General features: G+C 47.6%; 1 protein-coding gene across 2 annotated transcripts in view; it reads right to left on the bottom strand.

Annotated features, from left to right (window-relative positions):
* The window catches only part of LOC112103472 (acyl-CoA synthetase family member 3, mitochondrial), a 65,276-nt gene that overhangs the window by 34,710 nt on the left and 7,318 nt on the right, over positions 1 to 23,248 (bottom strand). For both annotated transcript variants that reach the window (XM_026663815.2, XM_026663816.1), the window contains exons 3-5: positions 22,377 to 22,532; positions 7,988 to 8,142; positions 6,941 to 7,086 (exon numbers count right to left, since the gene is read on the bottom strand). In XM_026663815.2, the coding sequence (XP_026519600.1) occupies positions 6,941 to 7,086; positions 7,988 to 8,142; positions 22,377 to 22,532 (457 nt within the window). The remainder of the gene's footprint in view (positions 1 to 6,940; positions 7,087 to 7,987; positions 8,143 to 22,376; positions 22,533 to 23,248) is intronic.

The raw sequence follows: 23,248 nt of genomic DNA, 5'->3' as shown, positions 1-23,248 counted from the left end.
GTCGGCTGGCAAGCAAACCCTCCCTTGAGGCCAGGCTGTCAGGGATGTTCCAGGTGGCATGACAGAGTTCCCAAGAGAGTGGCTTTTAGAGCTCTCGACCCCTCAGACACCAGCTATATCAAGAAGGGAGGCTGGGGGCCAAGTCACCTCTGAGGCAAGAGCTTATGGAAACTGCAAATAATGAAGCATTTTGCTCTTGCTATTGCTCCTGCTCTAAATCTAACGGGGATTGGACTTGTGCGTCTGCGTGTGTGTGTGTAGGGCAGGGGGAAGGGTTACTTTTAACACAGATATCTCAGTATGGTCAAATGGAATGTGGGCTGTTCAGAGGAGCACAGATCTGCCACTCACAGAGTCAAAACATCTCGGGTTGTGGCTTTTTAACACTTCCCCACTGCCCTCATATTTGCTGTGTTGGGGGGGGGGACTTCAGCTCTCAATATGGCCAGAGAGCCCATGGACATGGTGGCCAAAATGCTGGTGAGCTGCCAATTCTTTGCTTATGCCGGCTCTGCCACCCTCACTGCCATCGGTGGGACGGCCCTGGTGGTTGCGACAGAGAGAAATGTCAGGGGAGAAAAGGCAAGGGTAAGCAAGGCAAGGCTCCAAAGGCTGCTGTCCTGGAATCTCTTCAATTTTCAGAGGAGTTTGCCACTTGATTTCCCCTATTTAGCAGAGGGATACATTGCTAATTTTTTAATAAAGACAGTAATAGCGCCAGACAGCAGTACACTGAGGGCTGTCAACCTCTGTCTAGCTTTTGTCCCATGTAATGCTTTTGCTCATCTAAACCCTTTTTTAATATGTTTACAGATGCAGTTTCTTTGGGAGTCTGTTCTGCAGATCCATTACCCTCTGTATAAGGAAGTTTCCCTGAACTCCTTGAATGGCTGGTGCTTTCTGAATTTTGTATCCTCTGGAATAGTTATTATAACCCGAGTCCCTTGATTCTCCTGGCTGCTCTGTTCTGTACCTTTCCCAGTCCTTCAATCTTCTCCCTGTAATATGATGCCCTGACAGTGTCAGACCCTCCATGCGTGGTCTCTGCAGCCTTTTGTGCAGTACCAGTGTGATCTCCTCCTTTCAAACCTTACTAGCACTTGGATATATTACACTGCATCCGTTCCTAATCCACTGTTGCCTCTATTGTTTCTAGGTCTCACTGAATCCAGTGTCTCCTTTTTAGGACTGGCTGGCCCTCCCCGCTCCGTGTTCTCTAAAGTTTTGCCCACCTTGCAGCACACCCCCTTCCAGAGGTCAATGGTGAGCGTGAACAGGTGTGAGCTCAGCACTAATCCGTGCAGAACTCCCCCTTTTAAGATCCCTTCGCCATAGGAACTGTCCCAATTAACCCCCACCCCTTTGTTACCAAGCCATTAACCTATTTATCCTGTTGAAAATTTCACCCTCAATATTGTACTGTGCCTGGATACCCTTAGACATTAGCCTTTAACGGGATATTGGATCAAAAGCCTTTTCAAAACCCAAGTAAATTAGCTCTCTGCTTCACCCACCTGCTTTTCAATTGGCAGTTCCTGAAATAAATTAATCAAACCTGTTTATCAGAATCTCTCTTTTGTAAATCCAGACCAAGTATCTCCAAGTAACCCATACCTGTCCAAGTCATCCCTTACTCTTCCCTCTACAGTATTTTCCAACACAGAGGTTAGACTGACAGGTCTGTAGCTGTCTATTTCTACCGCAATCCCTTTATATATGGAGATGTGTGTGTGCACGCGTGTGTGATCTGTTACTAAGACTTCTCCAGGCCTTGGCTATTGTCTCTGCTGGGGGTACTCTCATTATGCCCATAGGGTCAGTTTATTCTAGAGTGTCAGCAATCCAGTCATGGAGAGACTGTCTCCAGGTCTAATTATTCTCTTTCGCCTGTTCCGGTGTCACCCTCACTCTCACTTCTTTTTCACCTTTATCCCTTGGAAAACTTCTCTCTCATTCTGGTGGTTACTCTCACTTTTCCTACTGACTACAAAGGCAATGAAATCATTTCTCTCTCTGCCCCACCTTAAGGTATGTCTACACTATAAACTTAAGTCGACCTATGTTAGGTCAACTTGCAACCACCACAGTAATTGCTGCAGCGGTTCATGTCCACACTACCCTCCTTCTTTCGGTGGTGCACGTCCTCAGTGGGAGCACTTCCGCTAACTGAAAAGAGGGGCGGGAGGGGGGGCAAGAGGCTCTCAGCTCTGCACGCAGCTCCTTACCGGGAGCTCTTTGCCCAGGTCTGGTCGGTTGCTGGACTCCCAGTGGGGAGCCCGGAAAGCCTCCGTGTAGCTGGGAGCCAGGATGCAGTCAGGTGCCTTGTTGCTGCTGCCCAGGCTCCTGGCGGGGAGCAGGGAGCCTTGGTGCAGCCATGGGGAGGACGGGGAGCAGCCCAGTGGGGAGTGGGGTGCCCGGGCAACAGCCCGGCTGGGAGCTGGGAGCAGCCAGGCTCTACCTGGAGCCCCCGCCCCGCCCCAGGGTGACAGCCCAGCTTTCTTGTCAATTTCACAGCTCCTGCATGGAGCCATAAAATTGACAAGAATGAGAGCCAACAGCTGATGTAAGTAACCCAGTAGACGCTGCTTCACCCTAGCTACACTGACATAAGCCCTACGCCTGTCATGGAGGTGGAGTTAGGATGGTGGCGTTGGTAGGGCACTTACATCGACAGGAGCAAGGCTGTAGTGTGTTGTAGCGGGGTGGCCACCTGCTCCTGCCCTGAAGGGCTTAAAACAGCTCTGGGAGAGGGCTGTGGTAGGGGAAAACCTGGACTGATTGGGGAAGTAGCCACAGCTGGGCCACGCCCCAATCAGGCCGCAATTGGCCCTATAAGGAGGCTGTGGGCCAGGAGCACAGGCAGTCTCTCTCTAGGCGCAGAGAGAGAAAGGCCTGGCTGCCTGGGACTTGACTAAGCTACTGGAGTAGAGCAGTGCTGGGGAATAGGGCAAGGGAGCCAGGGAGCTCCCACCTGGAAAACCCCCAGGCTGCAGGCCTAGCCAAAGGCCTGAAAAGGTACTGGGGTTGCAGAGGTGCAGCCTGGGGGTAGGTGGAGGCAGCAGGTTCAAACCCCCCTTGCCAATGATGAGTGATATGGACTGCAGTCTGCCCCAGAGTGTGGGGGCTAGATGAGGACTGGCAGTGAACACTGAGGCAAGGTGGGGACAGAGGGTGGGAATTCCCTTGGGAGGAGAGCCCAAAGAGTGTGAGGTACTGCCAGGGGGCAGCACCCAAGGGAGGGGGCACTGGGGTCCGGGAGGGATAGGGGGCCAGCAACAGGGGAAATTGACCTGCAGAGGGCGCTCCAACGGCTGGAACACTAGTTCCCTGGGCGACCAGCAGGGGGCGCTGCAGGGGCGAGTCCCGCGTCGCTACATGTGTACACTTACATAGTTATGTCAACCTAAGCTGCCTTACATTGACCAAACTCTGTAGTGCAGACTAAGCCTTAGTGTTTATACTGTGCCCATCATTGTGGTATCCAGGCACCTCGCAAAATTACAAAGTGTGCCCGTGACAAAATAATTCTCATACTTGCTCTGTCTTCTAGTCAGCAGGGACGAGATTTGGTGTAGGAGGGGGATGATCTCTGAGTGTGTTATTGGGGGACAGCAAGATTGGAGAAGTGCATTTGCATTTTGTTCTGATCCTGAGTGATTTCCAGGTTCATCAGCCAGAGACCGAGAAAGCTCCATCTCCTGTATGCATGAGGCTCCCTCCCAGGGGAGAGTTTTGCTCCAGTGGAATTGAGCTGTCGTGGGGAGTGATGACGACGCCTGGCAAGGTGTTCAGTCCCCTCAGGTAACTTGGGTGCCATAGACAACTTTGAAGATAGAAAACAACCGCCTGCAATTGAGACAGTACTCCACAGGCAGTCCATGCTGAGACGCTGAGCCCTGGAGCCATGTGTTCTTGGTGGCCTGTGCTGCTCAGCTGAGGGGGGGCTGTGTTCTGACCCAAGCTTCTCTCTCTCTCACCAACTGAAGTTGGGCCCTCCCCCACCTTGTCTCTCTAATAACCTGGGTCTGACATGGCCACCACTCTGCATACAACAATGGAAGACAGCGAATTTTACCTTTATTTATTTGGCAGTTTAGCTCAGTCTCCCTCTTAGGTACTGAAAACTACAACAGTAACAAGAAAGACAAAGAGGAAACATCACAAAGATTCAAAAGCTGTGTGGAGCAAAGGCAGGGGGAGGAAGATGCACCAGAAAGCAAATTTGGGCTATGTCTGGGCTGGCTAAGTAGGGCTGGCCATATTCATAACCCTCCATAGGCACCAAGGCCATTCAGCAGATCAGCTGGGCTAACTGTCCTTCGAGTGAATGCAATGGCATTCTAAGCCCCTCGGCTACATTGTGAAGGCTCAGTCACTTATCTGCCCAGAAGGGGGCGGACCTGGTTTAGTGATGTAGTTACTCCTCAAATTCATGCTCACAGGTGAGAAAGGTTCTTTTTCTCGATGAATATGCAGTGACAGCACATTCTCAAACCAGGACCAATGAGACCTGACTTGTAGGGTCAGAACAGCCTCAGAGAGAAAAGCAGCACGACAACCCTTGTCCACAAGAAGCTGCTTGTGCTGAACCTTACATATTTAACCAACAGTGCTGGAGGGACAGATCAGAACTACTTCCAGCAGCAGCCTCCCATGTGGTGACCTCTAAAATTCATCTCCAACCTCCGAACATTCACAGAACCGGAGGTATTAGGTTGTAAAGGAGCAATACACCTGCACTAAAATAAGAGTGAACAGACATCCTATCTCAAGTACCCAGCCTTGTGCACTTTGCTAGCTGGGGGAGAATCTAACTGAGATACCAGACATGGATACAATTGGGAGACAGGCCCCTCCCTGGGACTCGCCGCAGAAGTGGGGGCGCTGGACCGATCCACCTTTTCCATCGAAGACTTCAGGTTGTGCTGGAGGCTCTGAAGAGCCTGAGCCAGTCTATGACTGCTCCTCATTGAATCGAAACAAAAAGCAACAAGCAGATTCTGTTAAAAACCAGTGAATCTGCAACAGATCATTCTAAATAAATAAATTCCACCTTGATGCAGCGTGCCTCTCTCCTCATCAGGAAGAGGTGGAGGAAGGTCAGATGATGCCCTCAGAACGAAGGTGGATAGGCCCTTCAGTTAAAAGGAAAGCAGGTTCAGAGAGCCCTCCGTCACTGAATGCAAAGCATACACCTCACCAATCTCTCCAGCAGGCCTGATTCTCAGCTGAACACTAGGCTTCCTGCTTGCTCATGTATTACAGGTTAACCTTTCATGGAGAAGGTCAAAGTGCCAGCCCTTCTCTTGGGAAGGCAGGAAAGCTATTAGCCAGGAGCTGAAGCAAAAGGCAAGACACAGAGGGCTCTGTCCTTTTGCTGTGCTGCAGTGCGGAAGCACAAAGCCTTTGGGAACAAGGAAGTGCTGTGCCAGAGGAGACAGATCTAGACTCAACCTAGCCAGCAGTGTCACTTCTGTGGAGGTAAGCGTGTGAAGAACAGAGACAACCAGCAGGAGGGTCTATGCTGAAACTTGGTTTGGCTGCTTCCAGCAGCTCTAAGAGGAGCTGGAAAATCCCTGCAGACAGACAGGGGCTGACCCCTCTTTCTCAGACACCATTAGGCAACTGCTCTACAGCACGTCCCTTGTGGACTATAAAGAGAGGCTCTTACTACGATTTACCTCTTTCTTTATCATACAAGTGCATTTCCCTTTATCACTGGAAAGTCCTAAAACAGCTGGTAAAAACATGTTACCAGGAACCCTTCAGTAAAAATCTTCTGCCACAGCTGAGTGAAGTCAGGACTGAGTTGCAGACGTTTTTATTTCTTTATGACAAACTGGGGCTACGATGCACATTGCAGCTTTCCACTCACAGCTCCGCCAGTGCATCCTCCCTGATATTACAGTGGCTACTCCCATGGTTCTACCCAGACACCTCAATCACCACTGGCAGCACCCCCATCCTAACCCCGCTTCCCCAGCTATGCCCATGGCACTCAATCCTGACAGGCAGCATCCCCCATCCTAGCTCTGGGTCCCTACACAGCCAGCGGTGACATGGGGGGGCGCAGAGGGTTACATGCCCCCTGGGAGTGTTGAAGGCATTGTCCTTCTCATGCTGCACCCTACCCCCGGCACATTTCCAGCTTGCGGGGCCCCTCTCCGTGGTAGCCAGGCCCGAGTGGGGAGTGGAGGCAGTAGGATGGAGCCACTTCTCCTGCCGGGTGAGGGTGGCCGCTCCAGGTCACTGCCTCTGTGCAGCGCAGCAACTGCCTGCAAGATCCTGGCTGGGGTGGCAACAGTGGCCCGCGCAGAAGGTTACCCTGCCAGGGCAGGGAGAGCGCAGCAGCCCTGGACCTGGCACTGGGCCACTAGGGAAGACAGCAGCAGCAGGTTCCCTGTGCTGAGTTAGCAGCATTGCCTACACTTCTCCCTCTGCTGAAGTGTCTGAGAGGGCCGGGGAACTCCAGGGAGAAACTGGAGTTCCCTGCCCAGGGACGGGGGCTGGCCCATGGGCACGTGCGCCCCACTCCTGCAGCCCCAGCCGCCCAGGAGCCAGCGGGATTGGCTGTCCTGGGCCAAGGAGGTGGGGCTGGAAGGTTCCTGCACCCGGAGTTGATGCATGGGCTCCTCTGAACCTTTACATTGGGCCCCCCCACTATTAACAATTATGGGTCGCCACAGTTCTGCGAATGCCCCTGAATCCTGACCAGCAGCACCCCCCTCATCCTACTCCTTGACCCCTCCTTCCCCTACAGCTTTGCCAATGCCCCCAGTCCTGACCAGCAGCTTCCTGCCTAACCCAGTCCTGTCCTGGGAGAAGTTTGGGTACGGACACACATTCTCCGAGCAGAAGAACAAAACGCATTTACAACACTAAAAGATAGGTTGGCACAAAGGTGTCTCAACCCTCTCCACCTTTCGAAGACGATTTATACCTGGGACACGAACTCCGTGCAAGGGGTTAGAAAGTGCCATTCCGATCTCTGTCATCCCGTACCTCTCCAGCAGCGTGTGTCCGGTGATGTTCTTCCACCTCTCCAGGACTGGCACAGGAAGGGCTGCCGATCCTGAAACCATTAACCTGTGCAAGGAAATGCCACGCGGTGAGCATCACCGGCATATTCTTTACCTAGAGAATTACTGCTGTAGTACAAGAAGCCTTTGCCCATCTGTAGTGCCTTGGGGAACCTCAGGCCATTCAGCAGTGTCAGAAAGTTACATCACACGGCACAGACACAGCAGATCCTCCATCACTTGCAGTCGAAGTCAAGACTGGATGCGTTTCTAAAAAGAGACCCTCTAGCTCAAAGAGAACGTATGGTTGATATGGAAATTATTGGGTGAGGTTCTCTGGCCTGTGTTATGCAGGAGGTCAGACTAGAGGATCAGAATGACCCCACATATGAATCGCTCTTGCAAGGGATCATTGTTCCCACTTTTCAGGGTGAGAAATTAAAGCCCAGAGAAGCGACGTGATTTGCCCAGCTTTGCAGAGTGGCGAAGTTTAGAAAAGAATCCTGCAGGGCCAGGCTTTAACCAGGCACTCTGCCTGAACAGAACTGCCTACACGTCTGTGCTTTGGAGCCAGGACTGTGAGCCCATACGTGAAGGATGGTTTTTAATAAGCAAGAGACAGCCTGCCATTGGCCTGGTCATTGGACTGAAGCAGAACCTGGTACCACAACTCGAGAGAATCCTAGAGAACCTGGAAGCACTACAGGAATGACATCATACAATCCACTGTGCTCACTGCTGGTGCTACCCTCGAGATGCTCTGCACACAGCTCAAACTTCTCCATTCCTCCATCACCCGCGCCCAGCCTTCTTCACACCCTCCCCTCGTAACATTTTCCACAGTGTTAGTGAGCCTTCTCCAGCCCAGGAAGGCTGGGACAGCGTGAGCGTATCTATTGTAGAGGATGTACTCCCTAGGTCTCGTCTGTAAGCCTCTTAGGCTGTGAAGACGGACATCTTTGAGCTACCTGAAATTATCCCGGCACGTGGCACGTACGAAATCCTGGACAGAAGGCTGAGAGAAATGCCTGTCATAATGCTCCACCAGTCTGGAGTAAATAGTGGGGACCGCCATGAAGATGCTGATCCGTGGAGCTCTGGGGCTTAAGAACTTCTCCCAAACCTGGAAAGGAAAGAAGAAAAGGCACCTAAATACAAACTATGGAGGAGAATAGCCTTCATGTCACTGCCGCCACTGGCTCTTCCATACCACCTTTGGGAGAAGGCTCACAAGCAAGTACTTTACAAACCCTTCAAATAGCTATGTGAGCATTCTTTAGTACGATGTAAAGGGAAACTGAGGCAGAGGGCGGGAAAGTGACTTGTCCAATCAGAATGAGTCTATCAAGTGTGGTTTCTTATCTCTAACCCATACTGCTGCCTAATACTTATGAAAATGATGAACCCCCTGCATCCCTGCCATCTTGAACCCAATCTACTGTACAATGATGTCCAAAACCCCCTCCATTCTGACCCCCACACCATCAATCAACTTATTCTCAGAAGCACCAGGGGAATCTTGGCAGTGAATCACACCACTGCTTTCACTCTCTCAATCAGCCAATGTGGGATGATGTGTAGAAACTGTAGCTTCCAATAGCCAGCACCTTTTAGAACTGTTAACATGCACATGAAAATAAACATGTATGGCAGAGTCCATCCATTCCTTTAGGAAATACAGCCCTGGACAGTGCTATATGAAGTCACCAGCCTTTCAAAGCTCAGAGATCCTCTTCCTTCTTAAAGGGAAGGAACAGCATATTGACCACTACAATACACAAGGGTCTGAGCCAAAGTACTCGACTCACAGAGAGAAACTCTTGCAATGTGTATATGTGGGGGGAGGGAGAGAGGAGATCTCCTTTGCTGAAATGTTTATAAGTTTATAGATTCCAAGGCCAGAAGGCCAAATCCAGTCTTGATTTTAACATGGTCAGTGATGGAGAATCCACCTCATCTCTTAGTAAGTTGTTCCAATGATTAATTACCTCAGTGTTAAAAAATTGCACTTTATTTCTAATCTGAATTTGTCTAGTTTTACCTTCTGGCCATGGGATCTCATTATATCAGGGGTTCTCAAAATGGGGTCGGGACGCCTCAGGGGGTCGTGAGGTTATTGTGTGTGTGGGGGGGGGGGGTCACGAGCTGTCAGCCTCCACCCCAAACCCCGCTTTGCCTCCAGCATTTATAATGGTGTTAAATATGTAAAAAAGTGTTTTTAATTTATCAGGGGCGGTTGCACTCAGAGACTTGCTGTGTGGAAGGGGTCACTAGTACAAACGTTTGAGAATCGTTGGGTTAGATCTTTGTTTGCTAGACTGAAGAGCCCTTTATTACCAAGTTTCTGTTTTCCATGTCGGTATTTATAGACTGTGATCAAGTCACCCCTTCACCTTCGCTAAAGCTAAATAGATTGAGCTCCTTGAGTCTATCACTCTAAGGCAGGTTTTCCAATCCTTTAACCATTCTCACTGCTCTTCTCTGAGCCCTCTCCAACTTATCAACATCCTTCTTGAATTGTGGACACCAGAACTCAAGACAAGAGTCCATTAGTGGCTGCACCAGTGCCAAAGACAGAGATAATACAACCTCCCTAACCCTAGTCAAGATTCCCCTGTTTATGCATCCAAGGATCACGTTAGCCCTTTTGGCCACAGTGTTGTACTGTCTCATGTTCAGCTGATTATCCACCATGACTTCCAAGTCCTGTTCAGAGTCACTGCTTCCCCATCCTGCAAGTATGGCCTACACTCTTTGTTCCTAGATGTATGACCTTACGTTTAGCATATTGCCGTGGTTCTCAAACTGTATTTTCTTTCAGGTCATTGATAACAAATATTAAATAGCATAGGGTCAAGAACCGATCCCAGCAGACACCACTAGGAACACAGCTGCTCAATTAGGATTTTTCCATTTACAATTACATTTTGAGACCTATCAGTTAGCCAGTTTTTAATGCATTTACTGTGTACCATGTTGTTTTTGTATCATTCTAGTTTCTGAATCAAAATATCGTGCAATACCAACTCAAATGCCTTAAAGAAGTCTAAATATATTATGTCACATTACCTTTATCAACCAAACTTGTAATCTCATCATAAAAGATATCAAGTTAATTTGACAGGATCTATTTTCCATAAATCCATCTTGATTGGCATTAATTATAGCACCCTCTTTTAATTCTTTGTTAATCAAGCCCCTTATCAGCCATTCCATTATTTTGCCCGGGACTGATGTCAGACTGACAGGCCTATAATTACCTGGGTCGTCTGCTTTACCCTTTTAAAATATAGGCACATTACCTTTCTTCCAGTCTTCTTGAACTTCCCCAGAGTTCCAAGACTTATTGAAAAATCAACATTAACTATTCAGAGGGCTCCTCGGTCAGCTCTTTTAAAACTCTTGGATGAAAGTTATTCAGATCTGCTGATTTAAAAGTGTCTAGCTTTAGAAGCTGCTCTTTAGCATTCTCCTGTGTTACTGTTGGAATGTAAAGTATTCCATCATATTATATGACTTCATCATCCAGCTTTTTCCCAAATACAGCACAGAAATATTTATTGACCTGTTCTGCTTTTTCTGCATTATTAATGACAATTCTACCATTTCCACATATACTTTAAAAATGTCTTACATCCTTAACGATGCGGTCCATAGATTTTTTTTCTTGTCCTTTTGCTTCCTTTATCCATTTTCTACAATTCCTAGCTTCTGATTTAATTAATTACTATCAACATCCCCTTTCTTCTATTTGTTTTTATATATAATTATTTTTATAGCTACTTTCACTTCTCTACCAAGCCAGGTTGATTTTTAACCACTGTGGCCTTCTTTCTCAGCTGTGGGAGTGTGGCTTTTTGATTATCTAGTAAAGTGTTCTTAAACAATTCCAAATTATCATTCAAATTTTTCTGTTTCAATTCTCTGTCTCAACTGACTTGGCTCAATTGTTTTCAGCTTTGTGAAATGGGCCCTTTTCAATTTTAAATAAGACGTGACCCTCACTGGAAATTAACCTCTGACGACACCACAGGAACATGCTCTTCCTGTATATCCTGACATTCCATTGGTTTGAAAAATATTCCATCAAAGACTTCTACTAAGATGCAGCCACAGTCTAACTGGACGGATGGCTCAGTTTGGGAGCCAGCAGAAGAAGCTTTCACTAACCGCATCCCTCCTAAAGAAACACTCAAAAAAAGGACAAAAAGTCTTTGATTACCTGTCCTACTAACACTTGGAAACTACAAACTGGGGCAAATTCAAGGACCTGGCTATGGCAATGTGTGAATGACTCAAAGGGCTCTAGGACTGGCCGAACATCTCCACCTGGGACCGTTTGGAAGTGGTGGAGGAGAGGCCTAAATACTTAAATGTGGCTAACTTTCCCGCCACATTGCTACTTGTCCCCCTTGCTGAGCATTCCCCAACATGGGAGCAGAACAAAGCCATCAATAAATAAAAGATTGTTGCCAGCTCAGCTTTGGGGACAGCAGGCTCCTTCCCTCCTTTCTGGATTTTGCCCTGTTGTTGATAAATGTATTTCTTAACAGCTCCTGACAACGCCTGCCTCCTCTCCCCTCCCTCCCTTGGCGTGCTCAGCCGCAGAGAGGGGCGTGCGGTGGGGAACAAAAGCGTGAATTGATTGAAGGGGAACAAGTGATTCTCCTTTATGCTGTGACCCTGGATGGCAGTGCTGCTTGGCTGCTCTCCCCTCAGTCCTGCTCTCTGGCTCAATTTCATTACTTTCTACTTCACGAACCCCCTCCGCCCTTAACGCCCCCCCCCCCCACTTCGCTGCCTCAGAACAATCTGGTCTGTACAACAATACAAACCATGTTGTTATTGTTAATATCACAGGACACGTTTAACAAAGGACTCAGCCCCACTGAACTAAAGGGAGCGTCTTCCCGTCCCAGAGAGCGCTTGGCAGGAGGAGTTATAAATGCACAGGTTAGAAATCCACCAGATACAGTGGAACCTAATCTAAAGGGACCTCCTTCCTTCTGCCGTTACAGGACTCGGGGCAATAGCACCTGAAAAGCATCAGGGGAAAGCGGAGTGGGAGGAGACCAAAGCCATGGAGCAGAGGGAGTGATTCACACCCCGTGTGGGGAAATGTTCCACTCCGTCACTACTGAGTCTTGGGTAAAGGCTCCTCTGCAGCCGCTCCGTGTCTTTGGGAAGGAGAGAAAACTACCAGGCTCTACAGATGTGCCCAGCCCAGGGAGTTGCACTGGCGAGTGCGCAAGTCCAGCTCAAGCAATGAGCCGTGGAAGAGGGGCCTTGGGGAAATGTTGAGAACCAGAAGCGATGGCCACAGTGCTGGGAAGGGCAGCGGGGGCAAGAAAGTACATTTTCCTTCGTCTGGCAGGCCACAGATGGAAAGGGGAGTGACAGGGTGGGGGCCATGGGAAGGAAGCAACACATGCCTAGCTGGGGTGTCACAACCCCACTCCCTGGGCTCAGGTAGCTGCTGCCACCCCCAAGCTTTGCACTTGGATATTTTATATCGTGTCCTCCCCTCACTCTGCTCCCTTATTCCAAGGAGCATGTCGCAGGCGCAAGGGGCTCTTTGAAGGTCACTGCAGGAAAAGCCAGGCGCCACAGCTCCCCTTCAGACTTCTTACTGTGTTACTTACACGTTAATCCAATGAAAGAGCTCGGTTCCTGTTCATCTACAGGGGCCGTCTTTACACTCTCAAGCACGACAGAGTCTTATTATAGATCCCAGGTCATGCTTCCTTCTCAGAAGCTGCTGGGTCCTATGTCCTCCGAACTTAGTCTCGATGCCCCCTTCCCAACCACACAGATCTCTGAGCTGTGGGATCCACCACTGCTACTCAGTCAAAAAAATAAAACAGTTGAGGAGGATGGATCTGAAAAGCCTCATTACCTGAGGCTATCAATCACTCCTGGGATCTAGAGAGTCTTGTAAGCTGCCCAGCTTTGCTCTCCCGGCATATGGCATCCTCCGACGCCCTCCAGTTTAGAGCAGTGTAATCAATCTCTCCCTCGCCGTTATCCCATATGTCACTGTCACCACATCAATTCTGGGTGGACAGGACACTGACAACCCCTCGTTTTACTTTATTTCGCTCACCTGAATGATCTGTTCAAACCCTCCGGACGCAACGTGTTTCTAAAAACAATGGGGTTTTGGTACACATTGCACTGGACTTTGGGGCTGCTGGACTTCTGCTTTGCCTGGGACCACCAGACATTAGAGACCCAACTTTCATTGGTGCTGAACACATCTGGTGTCCACGGACTCCGGCTGGATTTGTGGCTGCTCAGCATTTCTGAATGTGAGACAGTTGGTTTTTAAAATATATTAGACATGATTTAAAGAGGAACCAAAAGTGATACTGGTTTAAAAGCCCACCTATAGACAGGTGGAGAATATGTCCATCTTAGGGTTTTCCCTAGGGCCTTTGACTGCTGTTTCCTCCGAGCGTTGCTTTTCCTTTTCAGTTGTTTTTGCCTTCTCATGTGACTGTTGCCCCCACTCCTAAATCATCACAAGAAGATCCACCACCCTGAAACACCTGATAATCCAAAAAACAACTTCATGTTTGAATCCAATCTGAACAGTGACATCTTTCCAACGGTGCAATCAGGTTATAGGTGGACGGACGCCGGTTTAGCAGCACTGACATGGGGCTTCTTGATACAGCTTGCGTTACAAATGCACTGCCTCCTCATCACTAGCAGGAGGCTCAGAAATTCCCAGTCAACAAGGTACTTTGGCATGAACTTAATGGGACTGCTCACATGCTTGAAGTCAGGTACGTGCTTAAGTACCCTGTTGAACTGTGCTGTATTGATCAGCCTTCAAGCTTATCAATACTGCACAATTCACAAGGTAAAACGCCCGTCTCAGCCCAAGAACTTTCAGAAGATGTGCTGAGTGCAGCTAGACTCCGTGTAAGAAAGGCTAATTCTCTGCTACCCCCCTTTGCATGGGAAGGCTGTCTGTTCGCCAATGGAATGTTAGAAGATTTTGCCAAAAGGAAAGTGACAATAAGGAGAAGGAAAATTACAAAACAGAACCACCAACTGGATGCAAAATAACCCTAATGTGATGGGAAATGTGCAAGATTTCCCCTAGTAGTTCCTAAAACAGACAGGAGATGTGATGATGGAGGGGGATTGGCTGAGTGATACACAACAAGCAGCTCCTTTCAACCCACAAAGCCTGCATTTTTGCACGGCGACTTTCCCAAACTGCACCCAGTATGGCTGTCTATGCAAGACAGCCTGAAGGGAGAGATGTGGCCACACGCATCGCAGAGAAGCACTAACCCCTTTTCCCTTCCAGAGGCCTCACTTTCAGTGGAAGGAGGAGCACAGTGTTGAATACAAATCCAGAAGAAGCCAAAGACACTGAATCAATCGATATCCTGACAACTGGCAACACAGAAGAAGAGGTGAGGCGGGAGAAAAACCAGGGCCTACCATGCTTAGACTGCACACAACAACATTTATCCTGAGTTACACATTCCAAAAAACAGGAGAAGACACAGAAAATGAAAGGGAGTTTGGAAAAAGCAGTGAACATCCCCAGGCTGGGACTGGCAGGCAGAGGAACAAGGAGCAATTCGGAGAGGCTTCCCATAGACCAGGAAGACTACAGCAGTCTCTCTCTCACACACACGGATGCACATACACCATCTTGCAGCATGACAATGAACCTGCTCGGCTCATTTAAAACAAATCAAATCAAATCGGGGTCACGTTTCCTGCAAGTGATTGTGAAAGATTCTGATCTCAGATCCATGGTGCAGGGCCAGAATCCCTCCTGCTTGCCAGTGAATTTTTGGATCAGGTATTCGACAGACAGTGTTTTCCTTTTACTTGAAACAGCTATTTTTTTTTTTAAAGGAAATATTTAGGTAATGTCCTAGGGGAAAATGATATTAAGATGCCTTCAGTCTGAAAAGGAGTAAGAACACCATAATGGATTTTCCAGTCCAAAGCCAAACAGGTAACAGACAACCTGGGCTACTGTAGCTATTTACAATTCAGTGGCTCCTCTTTTCTAAACCAGTCACAAATTATTGGATCATTTAAGTTGTTATTGAATTTTTTAAAAACACTTTTCATAAGTAGCAATATCGCTAATGCAGGTTAAATCATCCCTTTCCTTCCCTTTTGATTTCGGAGATGGTTTTATGTTTTTGTATTGATTGCTAAAGTGCTGGTTATGCCCAAATTTTCATAGGTTCTCTAACAGCTACAGCTCTGACTCAGATCGAGTGCCTCACTGCCAAACTAGATCTATTTGGGGAGGGACACCAGCGTCAATTGCAATAGATGCAGGGTTCCTAGACATGCAGAAATTCCAGCACGGTGCAGGAGCACTGACCAGAACACAGGACCACACATGCATATTGGTGACACAGTTTCTTTCTGAGAGGAAGTAACATGAATATTACAGAGGAGTGTGGAGAACAGCTAGGGGAGCTTTGCTCTCTCCTAATGGCTGAACCTCTGATGGTTAGCTCAACTCAGGCCGTTTGCAGCAATATGTAGAAAGAGAAACATTCCTTTCTTCAAAAGGAAATCGGGCCCTTGGTGGCTTCGTCTCATGTTTGTTATAACCCCAAACTGTTTGCGCTCTGCATGACTCTGGTTGTAATCATTTATTCATCAGTGCAGTCTAACGGCCCCCTCTGCATTCCAGTCTGAAGCTTTTAAACCCTCGCCATGCTGCAGGCATACTGAAAGGGGCAAGTACTTTCCCTGGGACCCAGTAATATAACTAAATATGACAGGCTCTGGTTCCATTTTTGTTATTTCCCCCACACACACATCAAAAGGCATTACTCTGTAACAGATGCTGAGAACAGACAGCAGATCTGTGGGGAAGTGAAGAACAAATATAACTGTGTAAAGCCAAGGTTTGCAAGAACTGATCAAGCATAATCCATCCAGCAGTGACCTGTCCCTTACCACGCCCAGACTTCCCTTTGAGCCTGAAATAAAATTACCTTTCTGAAGCCACCGGTGAATGGATGAAAAGACAATCACCTTTCTCCAACTGAAACCGAATGGGAACACACATTCCCAGCAAGCGAATAGTGCCTTTCTAATGGGTGTGTTCCTTGGAGCTCACACATTTGTATGCTAGGATTCGCTTTTATTTTAAAAATATAAGGATTCACCTGATGTTTGTGCAGTGAGGGGCCTATGGGAGTGGCTAGAACTGGTACTACACAGCTGCAGTGCATGCTTCCTGAGCTGCACCCTACCCTGCCAATGCATCTCAGGGCTGCCCCTCCTGCTGCTCAGCCTGCTGGGTAGAGACTACCAGCCATGCCCAGCTGTGTGGTGGCTTTGTGACACAGACATTTCCTTTAGCTGCAACTAACTGAGATCGGACCCTCCGTCTCCAGAGGTGAAAGGCTGGTGCATTAAGGCCACTTACCACCTAGACATAAGGGCCTAAATTCTCAAAAGAGACTAATGATTTGGGGTACCCAACATAAGACACCTTCAAAGGGCCTGATTTTCAGAGGACGGGAGCTCAGCACTTTCTGATAATCAGGCTCCTTTAAGGTGTCTCAAGTTGGACACCCAAAAACCCAGCCACCCCAAATGACTAGTCACTTCTGAAAATGTAGGCCAAGAAGTCTACATATCAGCATATTTGTTAACAGAGGACCTCAGGGTACAGGCATCGCTGCATTACGGCAAGGGGCTTTGCTGACGGCAAGAAAGAGCCTTGCATTTAATCATGCAGCCAAACTGGATACACCCTCCAGGGGACGAGAGCATGCACTGTTCATATTTGTATACGCTTCTAAGGAACTGCTCAGTATTAGATTGTTTTTCCACGAGAAGTTCAGACAAAAAACCTGCAAAGCAAAGACAACAGACTCTCTCTTGCACAAGGCTAGAAGGCAGTGATACCTGCACCCCGGCTGGCAGCTGCAGCAAAGGGGTCCGGTGAGAGAGACATGGAACTTGCCGCTCAGACCTAACAGTGGCCCCTGTAGTTCAAGGCTGAGGCATATTGGCAAGGGTAGCGCGAGAAGTGTAGCGCGAGAAGCTTGGGCTGTCATGGTCTACATAGGATCTTTCCTCTGGATAAAGTGAGAACTTCATTCTCCAGGACTAGAAATCTGGAAATTACCTTGTGCTAAATTTACTTACAAAACAAAACAGATGTAAGGTCAGAGCGACACTTGCTCTCAATACTTTCTGGGGAGGGGAATCCTACAAGCCTTTCACTAGCTCCCTCCCTTGTACTCCCCCAATTTCAGGCCAAACTTCCATGTGGCTGAGGAAGTTTCTATATGGCTCACTCTAGAGCACTTAACACTGCTCCCAAGACAGACAGAAAGGTGGCTCCAGTGCAATGAGACACACACCCCATGGGTGGAATGTGCTACTTCTATTACATATCTAGCCCCGCTGGGCCAAGGGGCAGTAGAGAGTGTGTCTTGAGCTCAGTTCCCTGCACGAGGGCATGTTACGTTCCAAAAGGAGCACACACCAAGGTACTTAGAATGCCACTTGAAAGGAGCAGAAAGCAATGCTGGGAATTAAGGGTCCATTTATAAACCCTTTCTTAACAAATGGTTAATAGCTGCAGCAATATTCTTTAATAACTTACAATAGAAGGATGCTACAATAAGCTTAGCCGAGACACTCTTAGCAGACGGTGCTATGAAGTGAACTATAACTTGTACAGTAGCGAGAGCAAAGTAACATACGGCTTAGTTTAATAAAGAGAATCTGATTTTATGAAGCAACTTTCACGCTTGAGGCATCTCAGTACACTTTAATGAGTCCTTTTGTGAGCTTCACAATAGCGCACATGCAGCCTCGGACATCAGATGCTGTTAGAGAGGGAAAGCTGGCCAGGACACTGGGGCAGTTCCAGAACCTTGATCTTTAACCTCCTCGTGGGCAGCTGCCAGAACCAGGCAGAAGGGTCTGAAAAACAACTCCTAACACCGCACTGCACAGGATGCAAACCAAGCCTTTATCTGAGACGTGAACCATCTTTTAGCTAAGAGGAAATAATGTTATTAGCACCAACTAAACCAGACTGGCACCTGTATCTCTGATTATAAGGCATGCCGCAAATTATGTAATTTAATGAACACTGAAATAATAAAGTATTTATTTTGTATAATGAAGTGTTAGTCATTAGAAACCAAAGGCACATTGGGTATGCTGCTGTGGTTTCTCTTGAAGCCATGCCAGTATCACTCAAGGCTAAATATGTCTGCAGCAGGTTTAGAGTAAGTTCCTAGTCTTGTTTTGATCAGTATGTCAAGTGTTTTAGCTGCCATTTGGGTTTCTTTACATCACACTGTAATTGACGGTTTTCTCAAGGTGCAGTGAAGAAGAAAAAAAAGCAGCAAAACTCAGACTCCTTCTGCGAAATCCTCCACTGAAACTGTGCTTCTTTTCTGAAAGCTGATTTTGGTAGCAAAGGGCATTTTGTAAACAGCTGGTGAAAATAGACTGGAACTGAAAGGCAGCTTGCATTAAACTCCACAAGAAAGCCTGCTTTACCCTCGTGTGCTTTCTCTGTAGTGTCGATCAAACCACTTTCAGCTCCCAGGGGAGGCCCTTGGAAAAATAAAGGGAATGAAAAAAATAAAAAAGGCAAATAATGTCCTTCAGAGGCCCGACTGCACCGGAGAGCTCTTGGAATGGAGCTGGCTCGCTGCTCCTGCATCAGACATACTTGCCATGCAGACTGCCCCTGCCCGAGCTCACCCTCTGGGTCAAAGTGAAGGCTCCGCTCCAGCACAGTCCTCGCTTGCCCTTGGTTGTCAATTCTCACCAAGCAATCGGATTGGAGAATACAGGACTGAGCATCCCCCTCCTCCCAGCAGAGCCCATTCTTCAACGTCAGCTCATTGATTTGCAGATGTCAGGAGAGCAGCACAGAGAAACACAAGAGTACAAGGGACAATCAATCACGAGATGCCACAGGATACGGAGAAATGCACATGGGGCTTTCCATTGGCTTTGCTTCAGGACTATCAGCGTGCTCTTCACCCTGCCCCCGCCTGCAATTAGCTGCCTCAGTGTATCACCAAGGCTAGTGAGGTATCAAGGTCTTGCCTTCTGCAATAGGTCAGGACAGTGTTGGAAGCTGTCAAGCACTGCAAATGCTAAATATTCTTAGCCTGTGTGTTCTATTGAGGTGAGGGTTTCAAAGAGGGTTCTTCCCAAAGACTTTAAGGGCTGGAGGGGGGAAGCTAAGAATGCAGTGATTTAAATATCAAGGGAAGAACAGTACTCAGACTGGACCCCAAGAACATAAGAATGGCCACACTGGGTCAGACCAAAGGTCCATCCAGCTCAGTATCCTGTCTTCCGACAGTGGCCAATGTCAGGTGCCCCAGAGGGAATGAACAGAACCGGTAGTCATCAAGTGATCCATCCCCTGTCATCCAGTTCCAGCTTTTGGCAAACAGAGGCTAGGGACACCATCCCTGCCCATCTTGGCTAATAGCCATTGATGGACCTATTCTCCAGGAATTTATCTAGTTCTTTTTTGAACCCTGTTATAGTCTTGGCCTTCACAGCCTCCTCTGGCAAAGAGTTCCACAGGTTGACTGTGCACTGGGTGAAGAAATACTTCCTTTTGTTTGTTTTAAACCTGCTGCCTTACCCCAAAGAGGACCTGTATCCGTCTGAAACACTTTATGCACACACACTATATATTTAAATTGAAATATGAATGCTGGGCAGCGCCAGTGGCCAGCTACTGCTGGGTATTATCATGGGCTCAGTTCCTGACTGCTTGCTCCCTGCAGGAGCTGTGGAGGCAGCATGCTTAGCCCTCAGGGAAGGAATTTTTTTCTGCCATTCACCAGCAGCCCCTCTGGCTGATTAAGGGGCAATGATGAGGACAGGCTTTGATGGAGGTTTCCTTCCATTCCGCCACATCTGGAGGGATGGTGACTGCTGTCGGGGACTCAAGGGGGAAAGTGTAAAATGAAGTCAGCATGGCCTGTAGAAAACTCCCCGGGAGAGTGAAAGGAGTCAGGCACGTCTGTGTCTGACAGCTGAACAGGACAACGATTTCTTGCATTTGCTCATATTTATATATCTCCCAGGTAGCCTTATCAGACCTGAAGCATACAGAGAGGGTACGGTATAATTTTAAAAGCCTCTGACCATGGCTGCTCATATGTGGGTCCTGATCTTACCCTGGGGTGGCTGCAGGACTGATTATTGATTTATGCTTCTATAAGAAGTAATCTCAGAAAAGGCACACTTCCGTTCCCACTTAAAGCCGGCATCTGCACCTGGAAGCCCAATTATTCACTGATCACTGAGCCTTCTGGCCACAAAGGAACCGGTGCTAGTTAAAGCCTGAGGGCCAAATTCCAACCTCAGCTACACTGGCATTAATGTTGAGTAACTCCACTGACCAAAGCAGACTTAGGCCTTGAGGCACCTTGAAATGCACAACTTTAATCTGCTGATCTGCATAGCTCTGCATGGAGAGGGGGACTGCATGGCAAAATATCCCCCCTCCCCCGCCCCCTATGTAGTAAGAGGGGAAGTGTTCGGCACTGTTGTTTATTGTACTTTATCCCCTTCGATATTTTATTTGCTTGTTGAATTCCCACATCACTTCCCAGAAGAGCTTGAACTGATGAGTTATAAGGTGTATTGCAATGACAGCCTAAGCTCTCCTGAACTCCTCCCCTCACAGGCTCTTTGGCATTACAACGAGGGGTAATTTTTTAGGCATAGTCAGGCATTCTCAGGTTGTGTTTATTTTATCTTGCATGGTCATTTCCAACTAGAAGCTGGGCCCAAATCTCCGAGCCATGCTGCCAGGAAAGGGCTCAGGGTAGCAGGAAGTGACCAACAAGCAAAGGAACCTGGGATTGAGGTTAGAAGCTTTCCAGGATTTTCCATGTTATAGTGCCACCTTAATGTCCATCCTGTTTCAGCTCAGCTTAAGGGAATGTTTTCCCTCGGACTGAGAATTTCAGCCTTTCTAGGAGCCCCGCCACCTGTAGCACACCTGGAATGCGAATGCCACAGGCATGACAAAGGATGGCCACTTCAGAGTCCAGTGCTCAGGCTCCCTTCATCTTCTCTTCACCTATTTCTGTCAGACTCGCTTAGATCACACGTTCTTATCAGACGGCTGCCTACTCACCAGTCTACCGGATGGCGCTGTCTCCAGGGAAGAGGAACAGAACATATGCCTCTCCTCAAATCACACTTGGTCTCAATGCTTGGCACATTGCTCAGGAAGTGATATTTACACACTTTGGGTAGAAGACAAACCCGTCTCTCTACCTTAGGGTCTTCTACGGGACCCATCACCACAGTAGTTAGGTTGTTCATTGAATTAAAGCCTGGACACGAGTGATCTCCCAAATTCTTCTTCAGGACCAACCTTAGGGGCGCTACAAACAAACAGCACCATCACAAGAGTGGCAAAGGCAATCCCAGGTGGAAACAGACTAAAAGTGTTCTTCTCTCTTCGCAGACACACTTCTCTCTGCTACAACCACTTTTTTCCCCTTTAAAACTGCTGCCCATTGGCATTGCCAAGGTACCACAGCAGAGCAAAGCACCAGGCCCAGCGCTTCCTATAGCTGCAGAAAAACAACATCCTAATCGGATGAGGACAGTCTGTTTACCACCACCTTTCCTAAGGGACTCTGAAAAGTTTCAATTTTGCTAACTCTCTCCCATTGTGGCCTAGAGTAGGGACCTGCCATCCAGTCTAATCTTGATGAATTTACTAATGTTTGTAAAGAGCTTGGAGGACGAAAAGCAGAGCTTGCATATAAATATCAAGTATTATTTTATTAGTCTCACCTGGGGCACCAGAAACTCTAACGCCAGCATCATACCATGTGATATAGCACAAGACATTGAGTGTAAGTGTATTTAACACAGAAAAGGGCTACTGCGAGCTACTGAATATGGTAATACAAAACAAACATTAAGTGTTGGAGGCAATGCATTGCTAAGGTATAGTATGTTACAAAACAAGAGAGTAAGTTGTGTTCTCATCTTTCCTGATCCTAAATTAACTCTGTTATTATTCTGTGTGTAGTGCCCTGGTTTGATAGCATGTACCTCCTAGCGTCACCAAGGAGCATAGGTAATATTACGGATTATTAGCCATTTAATAATCAAACAAGTTAAAACCACCCAGAGAAGCTGCTTTGCCCCAGATTTAATATTCAGTTCAAAGTCTTTTTAAAGAGACAATTCATGACCTGTATGTAGCCAAAAGCTAAACAGGCTGGAACTGTTTAAGACCCGGTCTCCAAACTTACTCTAATTAGAATGCATGGGGTCTTGCTGATGAATTTCAAAGCCAACACCCAATCCCTCCAGGCTTACCTTCTGAGGGCTGAACTCAGGTAGCATGATGCACGTAGCTCCCACCCAAAGAGGGCACAGCAGCTTATTGACCACTCCGTGGACATGGTGTAAAGGCAGCACGTGCAAGATAACATCTTCCTTCGTCCACTCCCATTTGTCAACCAGCCCTGTGACCTGTGGGGGGAAAATATAAAATCCAGCATTAGGACAAGGTGAGCCACCAGCTGAGACATAGAACAGAGCTCTAACCACAGAGAAAGCGTGGCTAATTCGAGAGCCCAGCTCCAACCCTAGCTCTGCTGTTTAAGCTGGTCGCAGCATGTCCCTGCCTGGGCTAGTTTCTGGGCCTTGAATGTGAAAAACATAAATTCAAGGGATTCATGGGAAAAAACAGGTGTCAGAATGAAAGTGACACCAGTAAAAAGCAGATGAGAACCCGCAAGGTGGAAGACCTACACCCCCTTTGATCAATGCAAGGAAAGTGGGGTCTCTTCTTTGAGACCAACAGGAGAAAAGCACCTATCATAAAAATAGAACTCAATGGGAATATTCTGTGTATCTATAGAATACATATGTATATACATACATGCACCTATAACTCCATCCGTGTTGCCAAAAAATTAGAAATTAATTGCTGCTGTTTAGGTAGGACCTACACTATTATTAACCTGCTGTTGCACAACCAGAGTCAGCAGAAACAATAGTTATCTAAGAAACTTTGCTAACACCTTTGATAATGCTGCTGACAAAAAGAAGCTGACCTATGCTGGCTTATTAGAATCCATGAGAAATTGAAATTGGGGGCAGGAAGTCAATGGTCCATAAATAGAAAAGAAAATAAACCCAATACTGGGAAAATACTAATTTTAAGCTCCCAAAAGAAAAACATT

Source organism: Terrapene carolina, unplaced genomic scaffold (assembly GCF_002925995.2).
Source record: "Terrapene carolina triunguis isolate 2854851 unplaced genomic scaffold, T_m_triunguis-2.0 Scaffold33911, whole genome shotgun sequence".
Lineage (NCBI taxonomy): Eukaryota > Metazoa > Chordata > Testudines > Emydidae > Terrapene > Terrapene triunguis.
The sequence above is the reverse complement of the archived record's forward strand: the minus strand, read 5'-3'. Positions and strand labels throughout refer to the sequence as shown.